The following is a 17,540-nucleotide window of genomic DNA, read 5'->3' as shown; positions in this document are numbered from 1 at the left end:
AAAGTACAGTAATGTAGAAGACACCAAATCTTATATAACTCGGAGAATATTATTCTACACAAACTTGATGATACCTATTACTAGCTATCAGTGCAAAGATCTTAAGAATTGTCATCCCAACATGCAAGATTGAGACTTTAAATCAAACCGGTTAAATGAAGGTCCATTAAAAGCAGCAAATAAATAAAGACAATCTTGATGCTGAAAAGTATCAAAACTATTTGAAAGCATTTTAATGCTCATGACTATGAACTCACGACTCATAAATCAGTCCTGCACTCTTGGTAGTGACAATCCTAGCATTCTAAGAGTTCAAATTTCTCTTTGCTAACACTATTACAAATGCACACAGCCGCACCTGTCAAATGAGACCTAATTCACTAATTCCTTTTCTCCAAGTGTATGAAGATAGTACGTTTTTCATAACGGGAACAAAATTATGTAACAAATATCACTCGACTTAATGAATACAATAATCCAAATGATTCATCTTTCACAAGTTACATTGGAATTACCAAGGAAGAAAATAATATAAAAAATATATTCACAACCTAATGCCTGGAATAACTAACACATGAAGAGGAAGTTCTACAAACAAGTCATGGTTTATAAAATATTTGTGGTCTAGATAAAATAAACCAGCATAAAGGATGTGTGTGTGCATGCTTTTGGTTTCTGATTGATCTCTAAAAGTGTTTCTTATCAGCTTTAGAAGACGTCTTTCATGCTCCACCAAGTATATTGAGATAGATTGGCTGTTTATGGCAAGCATTTGATAGTTCAGCACTCTTCCAAATAATCACAAGACGCTGTAATTCACTAGAGGAATTAACAAGATATAATAGGGACCATGTTACATGTCATAAACTCATTGAAAGCGTATAAAAGAACTACAGGTATCATATCAAGCATTACCTACTTGAAGTCTATATGTGGGGACCGCACCCAAAACAAGAAAAGAATGGAAACACAAGATCATGTGTATTCAATGAAGGAATTTACATAAAAGTTCAATGTTTTCTTTACTTGATGAAGAAGCACATTCATCAATATGGAGATGTATACTTTTATGGTGCACAGATCTCAGCAGGAGACACAAAATTTAGCTATCCAGCAGCAACAATTGATCTTGAAATAGCTTATAGATTAGAAAGATTAAGATCTTCCTCAAAAAAAAGATATTCAGGAAGGTTCCACAGATGCAGCTAATAATAAAAAAAAGGTATTAACTATTAAGGACTTAAACTGTCTGACAAGAACAGTAGCATCTATTTTCTTTTTGAAAGTAGGCTCCTGAAATTTCATTTGGCATCATGCTCAATAGGTTCGGAACTGCCATCAAATAGGTCGAACTTGGGTAGAACATATCCTGGAGGATAGGGCTCGAGGTAAGCACTCATTACACTAGGGAGCCAACGAAACAGTTGAATCATGAAGAAAAGCAAGACCTTCCCTTCCACTCTATCCATTCAAGATCATTTCTCCACAAATAATATTAAAGATTAAATTTTCTTCTGGCAACAAAAATGCCAAGCAACTTAAAGAAAGGTCAAATTTTATAAGGACCACACCTCCCTTTAACTACTAAATACGAGTGCCACAAGTAAATTATCAGTACATAAGAATTTTCAGATCCTACGAGCCCATCAGGCAATGCATTATCATTGAATTGAATTAAATGGTAATTATAAGGAGAGAGGATTTATGTGATGTATGATAATAATGAGCATACAGGGCAGTACAGCTCGATCCAGGAATAAGTGAGAATAAAATCTTCACTGCAAGACATCAATAGCATTTGGGCACAAAAAAGAAAAGAGAGAAAGTGGTTAGAATTAGGATCTAGAGACAAACTGAGGGGGAAGGAAGAAGGAAAGAGCAAATTGGTGGAGATCAACAGCTTCGACCATTAGGTCCATTACTGAAACCCATTTAACTTATGTTAAATAAGTTAACAAGACCAAACAAGCTAAAATCAAGTTTAATGGATTTGTCAGATACAGCAAATACAACCCGAAGGGTGCCGAAACCCATTTGACTTCAATACAGCAGGGGATAAAACCTTGCTTGAGCATAATATGTATGACCAACTTCTCTTTGCCATGACAACATATAACATCTAGAATCCTTTCATTTGCATTTCAAAAATCAGACGGCACACTCAGTAATTATCTATGAGACTGAGGACATGATCCATTGTAGTTAATCTAGATATGCAAGTCTAACTTAATTATGTTCAGGCAGGAAGTTATTAAACCAATTGACAAAGGGAAGCATGACCAAACATAATCACCTTTCATTCCCTGAAAGCTTCTATAAAATAACTGACCTTATATAAATATGGCATTTTCTTCTAAATCTCCTATACATCATTCTTCAGTTCCTTGTGAAGTATTTCTAAGAGTTAATATCTCCTCATGATTGAAATAATATGCAGTTAGAATTTGGTTTCTTATTTCAATGAAAATCTTCGATTAGTTAGCTTTAATCAGTAAAGACAGTATAACTTCATAAACCACAATTTCGTCAAGTTGAAACAATAGATAACCATTCTCCTTAAATTTAGTGTACCAATAGTTGCTTCCCGGTAAAAACATTACCTGCTTTGCTTCCAGAAAATATTAGCATAATTGTTTAGACAGAATACAAACCAAGAAAGAATCACTAATTGTCTAATTGTTACGAGAAGAAGATTTTCTGCAAATTCTACTTTAATAGAATAGTTCAAAAAGTAAATAATTGTTAACAAGAAAAGCAAAAAAAAGAGCTCTCTATCTGCAGCAAACCAGCAAGGATGAAAAAGGGCAAAGAGTAGTTTTTAAAGTTTTAACCACAAAAATTTTCCTTCTTTACAACACATGCATTAGTCATGATAAGAAAGATAATAGTCTAAAAGAAAATAAGTGAGCCTCAACATAAGAGCATCTACAATAGAATATTATGGAGGGAGACAGAAAACAGATATTTAAAGTTATAGCTTAGACGGGAAAATGAAATAATTTTACAACCTTTTGTTATTTTGCCACATAATTATGGAAAAAAGATCAGACAATTCTGAAAACCTAAACAAATATATCAATTCTCAAAGATCAGAAAAGACAGCAACTAAAAATACTTCAGACCAATGCAACCTGGCTTCCTAGCAAACTTTTTTACTGATCCAGTCTGAGTTAACTGATTTTCCTGCTGAATGAGCTACTAAAAAAGATGTATTTTAAATAACAACATGAAGATATTTCCTAACTTCTCGACATTTAGAGTGGGCTTTAATGCAACTTAAACAATATTGCAAATTTTCTGAAGAAAAAAAACTGTACAACCTTAAATACCTTTAAAATGTGTTCACTTTTTTTAGTGGATAGGTTACCCAGAATGAATTGTGTTAACAGTATATGGTTATACACAATAGTCATCAAAAGACCCATATTTACAGAAGTACATTATGGTTGTAAAATTTAGCAATGCCTCAAAATAAACATAGAAATGCAATTAGAATAGACAACTTCTAAAAATGTATCGGAGAATTGCCTACTGGTCCTTCAATACTGGATCAACAACAACAAAAGGTTAAACTTTACCTCCTAAATTTTACCTCCTAGTCATCAGAATGGCTAAACTCGCTACCATAGCTGAACGACTATATACAGATTAAATGAACAATTTTGCACAGAGTACCTAACTTCAGAATATTATAGAAACGAACAGCAGATGAATTGCAGTAGGAAAGGAAATATAGTTCCCAATATATACATTTACCTCTGATATACGTGGTTCGTTGATACAATGCAAATCAAGCAATGAAGAGAGACTCACTCCCATAGAGCGAATTCTGGTTTGGATAGAATAATAGGAGCTTCTGTACTTCAGTGAGTTCCCTTTCTTTTGTGATGATAATATTCTCCTCCGTAGTAATCATCCGGGCCATCAACCATCTCCCATCTGTCACTCTTCAAACGGTCATTTGTCAAACTTGCCTTAGTCTTGGAGTGCCTGGAACTTTGACTTGACTCTTTCTCCTTGCTGATATGTCTAAAGTCAGATTCAGGTTCCAATCTAGACTCCAAATGATTATGATGCTTATGCCTATGCCTTTTGTGATCTTTCACAATCTCCATGTCATCAGTCCTTTCTTTCAGATTTCGATTAAGATTCTTCCTGCCAGAATTACTTTCACACTTTCCTCTACTTACATTCTGTTTCACTGAGCCACAATGATGGTAATGTTTACTTCTCTGTCTACTATGTTGGTTCGAGCTGTCAGATGCATCATGCACCTCAGATGTGGATTTCTCAGAGCAATGAGATCTATCATCTCTCCCAGAAACTGATGGATATAATCCCTTTTCCTGTTTCCAATCAACTGAGCAATGAATTTCTTCATCTGATCTATAACTTCTCTCTCGATCAGTCCAAGTATGATATTTGCCCTGTTGATGCTTCTTATGTATCATTTGATTGCCATCATCAGAGCAGCTTCTGAGAGTCTCCTTGTCAGACTGGTGTTTCCTCTCATGTGATCTCCTTCGAGTCTCATCATAATGGTAATCCTCTGAGTTATTATTATAATCAAGCTCTCTGAAAATAAAGTAACTCAATAAATTACTAGCTGGCATTACTAATGTTAAAAAACATGGGAGTTTCTAGCTAGGAATGCCAGAATGCGGAAGTACAAAATAAAAGTGAGATGGTTTTACTCAGTTCTGGCAGTTCCAATAGTTCAGCTCTAGTTCTATTCTCTTAAAAAGAATCATAGAAAAGAAATCCAAAATAGTAAAAATTAATATTAAATTTCAAAAGCAAATGTTAAGAAATAAACTACAAAATATCAGATTATCTTCTGGTCGAAACGTAGATGCAGACAGTTTCTCACTGAAACATTTGATATTTAAACAAGCAAAACTGGCAAACAATCCCACTTCAACTTGCAAGATATCATTCTCTAGCATGAGAATTATAAAAGTCCGTAAAATCTTTAACTCGTGGAAAATTAGATTCAACCCAAATACATTATACGTCTATTATACTTTTTTAAACCTCTTTTTGTTCCCAGAACCTAATTTTCAATCTAAGAACTATAGTTTTATTACCTCTCTACATATTTTTGCCGACCACCCTGAAGATCCATAAATCCCCCATGAGAAAGAGGCCCTTGTGCTGCAGCTAACACAGGGGATGACAGACCTCCCATCCTCATGAAACCACTAAAAATATCATGTCAAGTATTACAAAAAAAATCACACCGGCTGGCATAAATAGCCAAAAAGAGAGAAAAGGGTGCTCACTATGGTGTTGTCACACCAGGATATAAAGATGGCCCATATGAGGGTACTGCAAAAGGTGTGACTGGAACAATTCTAGGATCAAACGGCACTAAACCAGGAGTTCCAAACATATCAGCATAAGGACGAATATGAGAAAATGTGGATCCATGCCAGTAAGGTGGTCCATAAGCAGAGATTCCTCCAGGAAATGCAACATCTCCTGCTTGTGGCACCAATATTAGACACCATAAACCTCATCAACAGGGCATTAGTAAAGATTGCAAAATATTCTCAACTTTTTTCCTTTAGGAATGGTGGAACTCCAAAACTACTTTACCAGAATATGTATTAGCCGAAAGTGGACAATCTCTGATCAAGTGGTTTGGGGAGCCACACATGTAACAATTTCGGTCACCCTGTTATTCACAAAGAAACTATGAGAGTTGCAAAAATAGTAGCTGACAAATAGTCAGCATCATTAGCAGTCTAAATCTAGAATGCCAACACAACTCAGATGTCATTAATCAAGTAAAAAAGGCTCAAGATTTGACAGTTCAGGAAAAAGTGATACAAGTAAATCTTGAAATGTGAAATTGTAGTATGCTATGAATAATTTATTGTAAAATATATAACCAGAGTCACATCCAAGAATCTATCTATTTGCTGCCCCTTGCTACTAACTGAAACCTTTAGGCATACAATAGCAGGTTACCAGAAAATCAAAATTACTGGATCTTTAACTGTATAGCCAATTAGCCATGATAACCTGTTCAAACACCAACTACTAATTCAAAAGTTCCTCAACAAAGATAACTGACCTTCCTGTTCTTCATTGCTACCATGAAACCACCAGTTCCATCTACATGAAAGGGGAATTGAACATCAGAAAAAAAATATATATATATATAGACAATGAAGTCAAACTAATGATAGTATGAATTACTAATGTTGGAACATAAAAGATTTGTAGCAGTAATACCTTGAGTATTTGAGTTGAGGCCCTTCTTTTTCTGGATAGGAAAGTAAGCTGGAGGAAATAAAGAAATGAGCTACAGATTCTCAGTATATAAGAATACTTGCTGGGAAAAACTAAAAAGCTGCTAAAGAATACTATCATCATACAATATCTCTTAGAAGTTACAAGCCTACTTAATTGAAGAGAATGCACTATATCAATGTTTAGCAAAAATGGAGCGGGGTCCATCTGGATGCCTAAGAAGCCTAGAACTAAGAGTTCATATAATGCAAAAGATGTGAAACCTCAGAATACTGATATCATGATATCTATCCTTCAGAAAATTTGTTGTTCCTTGCATAGAGGCAAGCCATTGTTGCTGCCGCAAAAGTAGTATTAGAATAGTGGCAGCCAGTGTATTGAATGGCATTTTTGGTGGATGCCATGTTGGTGTGGCGCACCGGTCGCCCCGCTTACTAGGTTAGCACAAGTGAAAGGCGGGTTACCACCTAGGCGCTAAAAAGCGCTAGGCGGGCTGGGGAGGCCGATTTGGCAAGCTAGCGGTTTGGCACACCAACTAAAAGTGATCTGGATTCTACTCATGTGGATCGAGTTTAAGTTACTAACAGTTATAGAAATAAAAGAAAATCTCAACTTTCCTCTTTCATTCCTCTCTCTCGCTCAATCCTGTAAAAACCCAAAACCCCTCTTTCTCTTTCTATCGTCCTCGCTAGCTCTCGGCAGTAGCGCGGGGGGGTAAGCAATGACCAGTAAAACCGAATTACTATTATGCTTAATTTTGGCTAATGCTTGGACATATCGAAAACAACATACCTATTTGAGAGTTGAGAAAATTACTGTCTTTCTACTGTCAACATACATATTTGAGAATTGAGGAAGTTACTGTCTTATCTGAGTGGTTTTCTCTCCTTCCATCTAGTAATGATCTTTTTAATCGATTAACTTATTATCAGTTATTGCTTACTATATTTTATTTTAGTTACTTGTTTGGGTCAATTGTTCTCCAAAACATTGCATTCATACTAGATTTGCATCATATCCTCTACACTTTCTAAATGGCACATATTATCATCATCATATCAAACTCTTTTCCCGGTATACAAGTTTAGTTAGAGAAAAAGTCAAAAATAAAGGAGGCTCCAAAGAGAACAGATAGATTATTACGACCACCAATCAATCTAACACCAGATCGATGGAGATTGGTGTTGAATTCCTATTCAGAGCAAAATAAAGGCAACTGCATGAAAGCTGTAAAACCATTGGCTAGCAGGGTAGTCTACCATATTGGTTATTGTTTAGATCCACTCAACTCAAGATAAACCCATCAAAGTCTATGATAGACATGAATAGTCTCAATTTTCAAAGTAACTGTAGATGAATAAGAAAGATCATAAAATATATTTCAGGAATCATCATAAAATATATTTCAGGAATCGTCTTCATCTCTAACTTACAATTAAGCCTAAGAGCCAAATGTAGCTTATTCCTGAAAAAGCTATAAAGTAAAGATAAGTTGATAGATAATAGTGATTTCATTTCAATAGATGAAGCATAATTAAAACACCAATGGAACTGATTCATTGAGGATGGTCATACCTTCCTCTTTTGTTGGAAGATTTCGATGCAATATTGAAGAACTACCACCTCCTTGGATATCATCCGTATCGTTAAATGCCGCTGCTGAACTATTTTCCCTATGTCGAGTCATAAGATTTGTTTGTTTGATTTTGGGAAATGATGAAGCCATTTTGACAGATTTATCTGAATCTAAACGAATACAAATACCACCAGCTCTTCTATTTTCAAAAGCATATTCTGACATAACCTGATTTGATCCTTTCCCTGTTGCAGAAGGAGAATCGGGCACTTCTGGTTCTTTTTGTTGCCGAATAGAAATAGCACATGATGCCTCTTTTGCTTGAATTCCTGATTCCCCATCTGAACTTGCAGAAAGCAAGCATAGATGAAAATATTGATTTCAGAGGAACAGGCAAAATTGACAGCAAGATGGCAAGTTTATGGCACCTGGAGGCATAAAGATATGCGAGCCATCAATTGCTGCATGTGCCTCCAAAAAATGCTCTATTGCCTGCCGAAGTGACAAATTCGGCAATAAGTCCTTGACTGTGCATTTGCTGGAGGAACACTTAGGGCATCTTCCCAACTCAATCAATGCAGAACGAATGCCTTCATTACCACATCAAAAATAATAGAAAAAATTAGAATAAGATGAAAAACCATAAAGCATGATTTATTTAGTTCATTCCAAAATTAATATTATAAAGCCCTTAAAACATTTAAATAGATGTGTGGACTATTGCTATCAAGAGACAGAAGACTGCAAAACCAAACCTTAGAACATGATGTCATAAACAACTCTTGAAACTTCAACTCTAATCATACCTACTGATAAATAGAATAGTAATACATTAAATATACAGACTAATTACCTTTAACTATTCTAACTCCTGATCAGAAAAACTTGGTCAAGTTACACATGATCCGACACAAAGTGTACTTATTTATTTTGTACAAGTTGCACTGCAGCATACAGCAGCACCTTCTAAAATGTGGGTAAAACATTAACACAAACCTAAAGCTAAGGAAACTATTTACTTCAATATAGTTAATAGCTGTCAACCCAGAAAATTAGGCCTTCTAAAAAGAAACTCATGATTTTATCTTTGGGCTCCCACTCGTATCTAATAAACTGCTTGTTCATTCCTTACAAGTCAAACCAATAAAGTACTGTCCTTTGGAAATATCAATCAAAATACCAGTACAGCCATCTTTACTGAGATAGGGAATGCAATAGCATCTCAAGTGATAATCGTAGTAGTTAATATCACTACAAAACCCTGAAATTTTCTTCCAAAATTTTTATCAAGGTTGTGATATGTCTGTAGCAAGTTATCTAACTATCCAAGTGCATTTCAAAATCTCCCTGTCCAGGCAAAAAGAAATACAATATCATTTGTTCATCTCAATATCTCAGTGTAAGTCACCAACTGAACTGACAAAGATGATCTTCTCACTCATTAGAAATGAAGACTACTCTAATAATCTAGATGATATGAATGACCAAATTAGATGTTAATATTACGACATTTCTGCATACTGCTAAATGCTAGCTGATGAAATCATATAATAGCTAATATGAACATTGAAAATTCAGAAGGCTCTCCAAAATCAAAATAACTTACATTTATCACAGAAACTATGTTGGCAGCAAGGTATCATCACTGCATCCTTGAATATCGTGTTACAAAGAAAGCATCTCAATTCCGTTGGCAAATCCATGTGCGGTGTCACCAAAGAGCACTTAGTGATGCCTCTAAATAATCAAAAAACATGCATATTATTGCAGCAGGACTTGTCATAAAAATGAATCGGATGGGAAAATTTGTTAAGAAAAGGAAGAGAGTAAGATAGTTACTCATCCAACTTGGGGTAGTATTCATTCTTGGATTTCATTTTGTACTCCTTATCTTCTTGAAAATCACATGCACTGTTACAATTCTCCCCTACAATTTCTGTTGCCCAACACAAGCCATACAAAACATGAAAGGATGACCAGACCTTCTAGGATTGAAAGCCATACATCATTTTAAAATCTCAAAACCGACAATTCCAAATACCTTTAGACACAGCCTCACAAAGATCACTTGCTTCAATGTTTTGGTATCTTGAGATAGATATATCAGAGAATCTACATCATCCAAATTAATTACAAACTTGAATATTGCAATAAAAGTGCAAGCAAGAACACTACAAAACAGTAATTGATTTGAGAACTTATCCATTGTGCTTTTACCATACTGAAAATAGAGCTTTTCTCAAACTACTCATGAAGCATTTACTCAAACCACAATATTTCAATAAATAAGAGAATAAGGAAAAGCAAACTAGTGAGAAACAATAGTGCCACAAAACCTACAGTATACATATGTAACCAAACAAAGAATTAAAACCACAGCAAAGAGATGAGATGTATAACAAAATACCAGGAGATGAATAAATTAAATAACATGTAAGTATATAATATAGTTCCAACTTTCAAACCTTGGATCAGCAACAACTGTGTTCTCAAGATTGGATTCCAAGTTGGCAACAGCAGCAGCTGACTCTGGTAACAATGTCTCAAAAGCAGGATACAAGTCATTCCCAAAATCATCAAAATTCTCCACATCAACATTCTGCATATAATACAGTAGAATCAACAAATGAAATAGATCTTGAGGAACTTTTGAAATATCAACACAAAGATTGTGTATTGATAAACTTAGAAAAGGTTCCAATTCCAAACTTCCAGTAATCAACAAGTAAGCTAGTTCCTCAAAAACTATCAAATAAATAAAGAAAAAGCAATCAAAAGAACATTTAAGAATCGGCAACTATTTGTTCTAGAATAACTCGCAAAAATGCCGTCGGAAAAAACTCATAAAAAGAAAAAATGGGTGTATAAAAGGATATAGGATCTTTGATGGTAGAATAAGCAGGCTACTATTATCATAATGCATTCGAGAGACCGAATGAGCTGGCCGTGATGTCAGGCCATGGAATCCAACACCATTGCACTTTATTTTCACCTCTCCCCGTTGCCAACCTTCCGTGTAAGGTTGAAAGCCCATAATAGCAAGTGTTAAATCTATCCTAGCATCATAGGACTAGAAGCTTACCACATGCCAGTTTCTAACTTAATTCTTTGCGGTGCATTTGCCCTAATAGTTCACTCTCTAGCTTAATACATGGATGGGATAAATGAGTCCCATACAAGATAAATAGTAGACGAGCTTGGCATTAGAAATTACTAGATTACCAGATAATATGCTAGAATTTAAAATAATAAAAAAAGAGCTTCCGAATTGTATAATGAAATTTTTGATTTGTTGGGTGATAACTTAATTTTTCAATAAAATACTCGTTATATAATTAATAAATGGAAAGAATTAGGCATTTAATTAGTTCATAAATCATGATAAGAATTCCATATGAATGAATATGGATGGGAAAGAAAGAAAAATAAAGATAGTTTTTTATTATTCATCCACTATTGCATTCCATTTCTTTTTTCCTATTAATTATCAGAAAATCCACTTTTGAAAGATGTCAACATACCCAAACAAAAGCTTGACCACAGAGATAGCAATTCCAATATTCTAACTCTAAAATCACTTCTAGTAGAATGGAATCCGAAATTTGTTGAAAAAACCTATATCAACTCTAGAATCCTATTATATCACCACCTTTTTTCAGCCATGGAAATGATTATTCTGTAGAAAATACCTGGCTTCTAAGACCCGAGATCTTATAAAATAGATTGCTGCCTTGGTTCTTTATTTCTCCAAAAAATCCTTCCTTCTTGACACAACAAAATATATTCTTATAGAGTTGTATCTAATAGGATACGGAAGCCCCTACAAGGATCCTATTAATTAAGAAATATGACAAGCACCAAAGGACAACAATGCAAAAGATGCTTCCGATGCATGAAAAATGCAAGCAAGAATCATATATATTTACAAAAAAAATCCATCCAGAAGTACCTGGCACGAAATTACACCACAATCAAGTTCGATTACCCAAAAACAATTTATCATAAATCCATTCCAAAAAAAATAAAAAAGTTCATATCAAACGCAAAATATTCTAACCTGAGAAGGTGACGCCACAAGTCCGCCAAATACACCCCCGTATCTAGTAGAAACCATCAGGAAAAAAGGAAAGAAATGTGTGTAACTACAAGCAAGATTGAGCCACTCACGAATTCAATTAATGTCTTACAAGTTCGAAGGTGCCGATCGGATTGTGGGTACTCTCTTAATGATAACATCCGATCCGGCCGGAATAAAGAACTCATCGTCATCAAACGCTGGGATTCCACGAGAAAAGAAAACCAAGGTTACCACAGTTCAGACAAATGACATCGAAAAGTATCCAAGAAAAGCAAAATTAGGTCAAAAGGCGGAAGATACGTCGATCGGATTGAGCGTCGGAGATGAGGAGATCGAAGTCGTCGCAGAAGTGGAGATTTGTCTGATCTTGGATTTTACCGCGGAGATCACAAACGGAGATGGAAGCGCGGCCGCCGAGGTCTATAGAATTGAAGGCCGCCGAGCTCCGAAACTTGAAGCGTACGGACATGGCGAGGTAGGAGAAGAAGCTTAGGGCTATGAATTCGGAGAGGAGAGGAGAGGAGAAGAAGACGAAGAAGGGCTAAAAGATTGGATAGAAAGATAGAAAGCTCGGCGAGGGCAAAACGGTCACGAGGATATTGTTTTCCACTAAAAGGGTATTTATTAGATATACCAAAGACGTATTACTTAGGAAGTCGGCGTATTACTTAGGAAGTCGGCGTTATTATATATACCAAAGACGTATTACTTAGGAAGTCGGCCAAAGAAGTTGAAGGAGTTAGCCTTTCATTTGCCGATTTCTGGAGAGAAATGCTTACTGAATAGAATATGAATTGTTTTCACTTATCCTCTATTTCTAAAAACAAAAACAGTTATAACCTTGTATATATAGCTACATGTCTCAGATTGCATAATAAGAAACTTTCATATCAGAATTAGTAGTATTCTACTCTAAAAAGCTTTGTCTATATATAGCTACACCTCATTCAAATTCCAATTTGAAATTAACCCAATTCAACTTCAGATGTTATGAATATTGAGTTTGATATATACACAAAATTCACTTCTGATTAAGGTCAAATCACATCACAATGTTTTGGAATCTTTTAAAAAAAACACTAATGTATGGCTGCTTATGTTGGAATCTTCCCCTTGAGATCTATCCTGTAAACAAACAAATGAGGAGACATTGAACAAGGGCTTAAAACCTTAAACTATGAGCAGAAAGCAAGTAAAGCCATTAGTTTATAGACTTAGAGATGGGTTTTGTTTCCCCCAACAGCTAATAAGATCTGATTCATATAATATAAACCCATGACTTAAGCACATGTGATATATTAAGCTACTCTAATATTTTAATGTCTTATAAGATAAGATGGTGTTTGTGGTAATCCAAACAAACCCCTCTCCAATGCCAGCCTATGGATTTGTACATTTTGCATATATATATATATATATATATATATATCTTTTGGCAGTTTTGCATCATGGATTGGCCAATGGGTGACATCATGTGACAGTATATCATTATCTTTATCTCTCTGCAAGTGATGGCCCAAAGGCAGTCCTTAAGAAGGGTTTTCAATTAAGAACCAAGCCCTGTGGATCAAGAACCTACAGTTTCTAGGTTTTTATTTTCCTCTAAGTAATTTCTTGCATGCTATTGCATCATATTCAACTTAGTGCTGATGTATAATCCACTTGGAAAAAAGTATAGATTTGTAACATTTAGATACTGGTCAGAGAGATTATAAAGAAGGTTATATAAGATAAATTATTACCTCAGGCTCCATCATATACTTGTTAACTTCTACCTTCTCTGGTAAGAATTGTATCATATACAAGGCTTTGGTTTCAAAAACTGTCCTCCTGCAAGCTGTGGGGTAATATATTAGCCAGGTTTCAGCAGATGAACAGATTACTAATAACTGAATTCATTACCAAAAAAATGCTGAACATATGAACCACTGCGTAAATATATCAAGGAGATAAGTACTACTTGTAAAATACTAGGAAAGCAAACACAAGTTTCTATGAGCTATGCTTTATGCGCAAGTTAAATCATATTTATAACCATACTTGAGACCTAACAAGAAACTAAACCAAGAAAATTTCTTGCAAGACACCTAAAGGAATCAAATATGTGGATGTATGATTGTTACTTGGTTTACAGCAGCATCTCTAGTTAATCCAAATGACTCCTTTTATGGAAGTATGACAACAGATTTAACAAAATAGGAGAATTGTTTCTAAATTGATGGATGTGTCGTAATAGTTAAAAATCTATTTCTTTAATACATAACAACAGAAGGAGCAAAGAACACCAACTGCGCAATTAGTCCACCTCAGAGCAAACTTTAACCGTGTGGGTCTTCCTAACATGGACAATAACCAAGCTGTGGCTCCAGAAAAAGATTGGTTTTGGCCCACCAGGGAACAAGAGAACAATCAAGTTGGAGAAAAGATAGGTGAAATCATCAACAGTGGAGCCACTTCATGCAGAGGTACTAAATGCACACATTGGAAAGAAAAGAACCAAAGATTATTAGAGAAGATAAGCATTGATGTACCTTTGGGGCCCCAGTAGTTGTTGGATTGTATTTGGATACTTGTGTTATTCTAGTGCTTTGCTTTCTATCACCTGCTCTCCTTTTTCTCTCCTGCATAGTAGATCCAACAAAGGAAACACAGGAGATTGCCATTGGCTAGGTGGTCAAAAAGCTCATATGCCCTTATCTGAGATTCTGGCCTTGTGTTATATGATTAGAAGCAGAAAAAACCACAGGAGTTGCTTTCTTGCTGGTGTCCTGAAGCATCTTATAAGGCCCACTAAATTTCCAGGCATCAACAGGGAGATGCATGCAACCTTCTCACATGAAGGATCAAAAGGACCTCTTAGATAGTGGAAAAGGTTTGATTCCACTGGGGAAAGGACCACATTTCGATCTCTTCTATAGGTTTGTGAAATGAAAAAAAAAAGAAAAAAAGAGTAGCCGTCCCTAGAGGCATCTAACAGGGTTCAATAAAAAAGGCGAAAACTAAAAAGAGCGAGCAGCAGCTAGTAAGAAGAGTATCAAAGGAAAGAGCAGAGAGTTAATAAAGTTTCATTTTTTACGAAAGTGGTTTTGTTAATGAAGTCTTACTGGAATAGGTTTGCATTTCAAAATATTTTGGTACTAATTATTTCAGCAAATCTATGATGAAGGAAAGGAGTTATTCGATGAAGAATTGATAATAGTCATTATAAAAGAAGAAAAGAAGATTGAAGGTTCAGTTATTACACCAACAAATCAATATGGCAGAATACACCCCAATCTAACAAAAGATTGAAGGATTCTTAAATAGTCTATTTGAAATTTTAAATATCATCAATACCTACACTGGGTAAAACTATCCAAGAAGACTTGCCTAGATTATTATCAGGACAAGCACCAACAGACTCAAATTCAGTTCTTAATCGTGAGAAGCATAGATAACTTATAAGATGCTACCCAGGAATCACTGAAAGAAGCATCAGAGTTAGACTAATTAACAGAAGTATCATCAATAAGTACCCAAAAAAATTTGTAGAGTAAGTCACAATGCATTCTTCCATAGGAATTTCAACCGAAGTTATGTTCATTGAACAGATATAGGAACACTACAACTCATGGAAACTGGACTATTTCAGAATACAGTCAGAGAGATCTGCAATTTCGAATGAGATAACCGAGAAGCGAAGCTACACAAAGTTACAACATAATGAACCTATTGTTTTGCAGCTGCAAGTTACTCTCTGCATCAACTCTATTGAAGATCATTAGTTCTACTGTCAATATCAAAGAAGTCAAATAGGCTCTTACTGGCAGCGTCTACCTGGGCCTAATTCTCTTCACGCCGGCTTTGCCGTCGGATCTCGAAGTCCCTGCGGAGTCACCCTCAGATGACGCCTCCATGGACTTGGCAAAGGAGCTGGAGAGGTCTCCATAGAGATCGACGACCCTCCTAATGTTGTTGTTGAGCTCTCTGATTAGGCCAACGTTGCGGCTGAGGTTGTCGGGGATCTTCGACTCATGGTTCTGGTTGATCTCGTTGATCAACAATCTATTCTGATCCAATATGCTCTGGACCTGAACAAAGCTCTTCTGAAATGTTTGCAGGACCTTGTTCTCCATTTGGGTTCCATTGCCCAGGCCTGAGAAGCTATCTCCTTCCATCTACTCTTCTTTCTGCTCTCAGCTGGAACTAATACAAAGCCTGCATGCATATTAAAAATGAGAGCTTTAGATGTTGCCCATCTTAAACTCCTATAGAAAGAGCACTCATAACCCATAAAAAAATAAAGGAAACCCAAGTGTAGAATCCATCAAGAAGAGACAAAAGATCGATGCTACCCATCAACCCATAACTCACACAGAGAAGAACAGAAGCCCAGCTAGAAACCCAAGGATGATAGAGAGAGAGAGAGAGAGGAATCTATTGGGAGTGGTTATGGATATTAAGAAGCATGAGAGACAAGGACTGAGAAAGATATCATGACAGCCATGCCTTCTGTCCACAAACGGGATCAGATGGGTGGGAAGAGAGAGCTAAAAGCTTTCTAATATGATAAGAGACAAATCAAAAGCTAATTCCTCTACTGCAAAAATGAAATAAAGCGTATAACGGATTAGACGAGAAGTATACAAAAGAATACAATATTTTGGGTAAAAAAGTAACTGTTGGTTCTGGTGGAGAGCAGGAAAAGAGGACGACAGCATTTGGTAGCCCAAAGTGCTCCGCCGTACATGAAATCTCGCAGGACAACACCCCAAATAGGAATTGGAAGCAAACTAAATAGAAAGCACAGCAGCCAAGATCGAATTTTGATGCGAAAATTAGTACAGATCTGGGTAAATAACAAGAACCACCTTCGACAAATGATCAAAGAATAGGGCCTGAAACGCCTGATGCATTGGTTCTATTTTAATAGCAGATTTCTCGTTCAAAAAGTCGGGGAATATCTCTTGTTTTCTTCTGCGTGCCTACCTTGGAAACATGGAGCATTTCTTCTCCGAAGCGGCGGATTAAAGCGCGCGCACGAGAGAGAAGGATAAAAAATATTACGAAGTGAGAAAGAGAGGGATAGATATTTGACAGTCATGGCATCTCTTTCACTTCTGTCTGAAGAAATAAAATATCCTTAGTTGTCTTTTCTATTTTCGAACCTTGTCCGATTTAAATGGCGAACTATTTCAGGCTAATTACACATCAACCCTGAATTATTGGCCGTTAACTTTCTCAACTATCTTACATTATTATTAATGTTCACGTAAAACTTCAAACTTCAACAAGGAACCACCATCCTACCTTCAATTTTTCTATTTCTTTTCTTTAAATTAAGAGTGAACTGATCTCTATAACTGTAAAAATAAATGAGAAAGTCTATACGACAATGAGGCAATAGTTGAGAGAGTACATATGCCATTAAATCCTTTTACTAACTGATAGAAGATAATCTTCCCCTCCCGTTTGATGCTCATCCCTTAGCCCACAAGAACCGAGTTTTTCCTGTGGGTTGTAATGATCTTTGACCCAATCTCCCTTGCTAGTTTTAGAGAATCTACACTCTGTTAACATGGCCATATATAGAAACTATATCTTGTGTTTGACATCATCACCTGAGTAGCTATTAGATTGATGCCTTTA

At 35.8% G+C, this 17,540-nt stretch overlaps 1 protein-coding gene across 15 annotated transcripts; it reads right to left on the bottom strand.

Moving 5' to 3' along the window:
* Nucleotides 1–437: 437 nt before the first annotated feature.
* On the bottom strand, nt 438–17,005 carry LOC140786067 (protein ELF4-LIKE 4-like). Of its 15 annotated transcripts, none has more exons than XM_073134251.1 (16): nt 12,213–13,035; nt 12,022–12,109; nt 11,892–11,934; nt 10,300–10,433; nt 9,876–9,946; nt 9,674–9,770; nt 9,441–9,571; nt 8,263–8,424; nt 8,063–8,175; nt 7,834–7,931; nt 6,241–6,288; nt 6,080–6,120; nt 5,599–5,677; nt 5,283–5,481; nt 5,088–5,201; nt 438–4,575 (listed from the first exon to the last, which is right to left on the bottom strand). In XM_073134251.1, the coding sequence occupies exons 1-10, from the start codon at nt 12,379–12,381 to the stop codon at nt 7,923–7,925; spliced, it is 1,017 nt and encodes a 338-aa protein (XP_072990352.1). In that variant the 5' UTR covers nt 12,382–13,035; the 3' UTR covers nt 438–4,575; nt 5,088–5,201; nt 5,283–5,481; nt 5,599–5,677; nt 6,080–6,120; nt 6,241–6,288; nt 7,834–7,922. The 15 variants fall into 15 exon arrangements, with proteins under 15 accessions (XP_072990352.1, XP_072990345.1, XP_072990343.1 ...); XM_073134244.1 differs by having other exon boundaries at nt 438–819; nt 3,757–4,575; nt 7,834–8,175; nt 12,213–12,515; XM_073134242.1 differs by having other exon boundaries at nt 438–809; nt 3,757–4,575; nt 7,834–8,175; nt 12,213–12,515.
* Between the last annotated feature and the right edge of the window lie 535 nt (nt 17,006–17,540).

This window comes from Typha latifolia, chromosome 4 (assembly GCF_019914945.1).
Source record: "Typha latifolia isolate L0001 chromosome 4, TyphaL0001v2, whole genome shotgun sequence".
Classification (NCBI taxonomy): Eukaryota; Viridiplantae; Streptophyta; class Magnoliopsida; order Poales; family Typhaceae; genus Typha; species Typha latifolia.
This window is presented reverse-complemented; position numbering and strand designations above follow the sequence as displayed.

Coding starts and splice junctions, on each gene's coding strand:
- LOC140786067 (XM_073134244.1), bottom strand. CDS start 12,381: ATGTCCGTACGCTTCAAGTTTCGGAGCTCGGCGGCCTTCAATTCTATA. Junction 8,425..9,440: donor ACATAGTTTCTGTGATAAAT/GTAAGTTATTTT, acceptor GTGGTAATGAAG/GCATTCGTTCTGCATTGATT. Junction 5,678..6,079: donor TAGCAATGAAGAACAGGAAG/GTCAGTTATCTT, acceptor TGTGAATAACAG/GGTGACCGAAATTGTTACAT.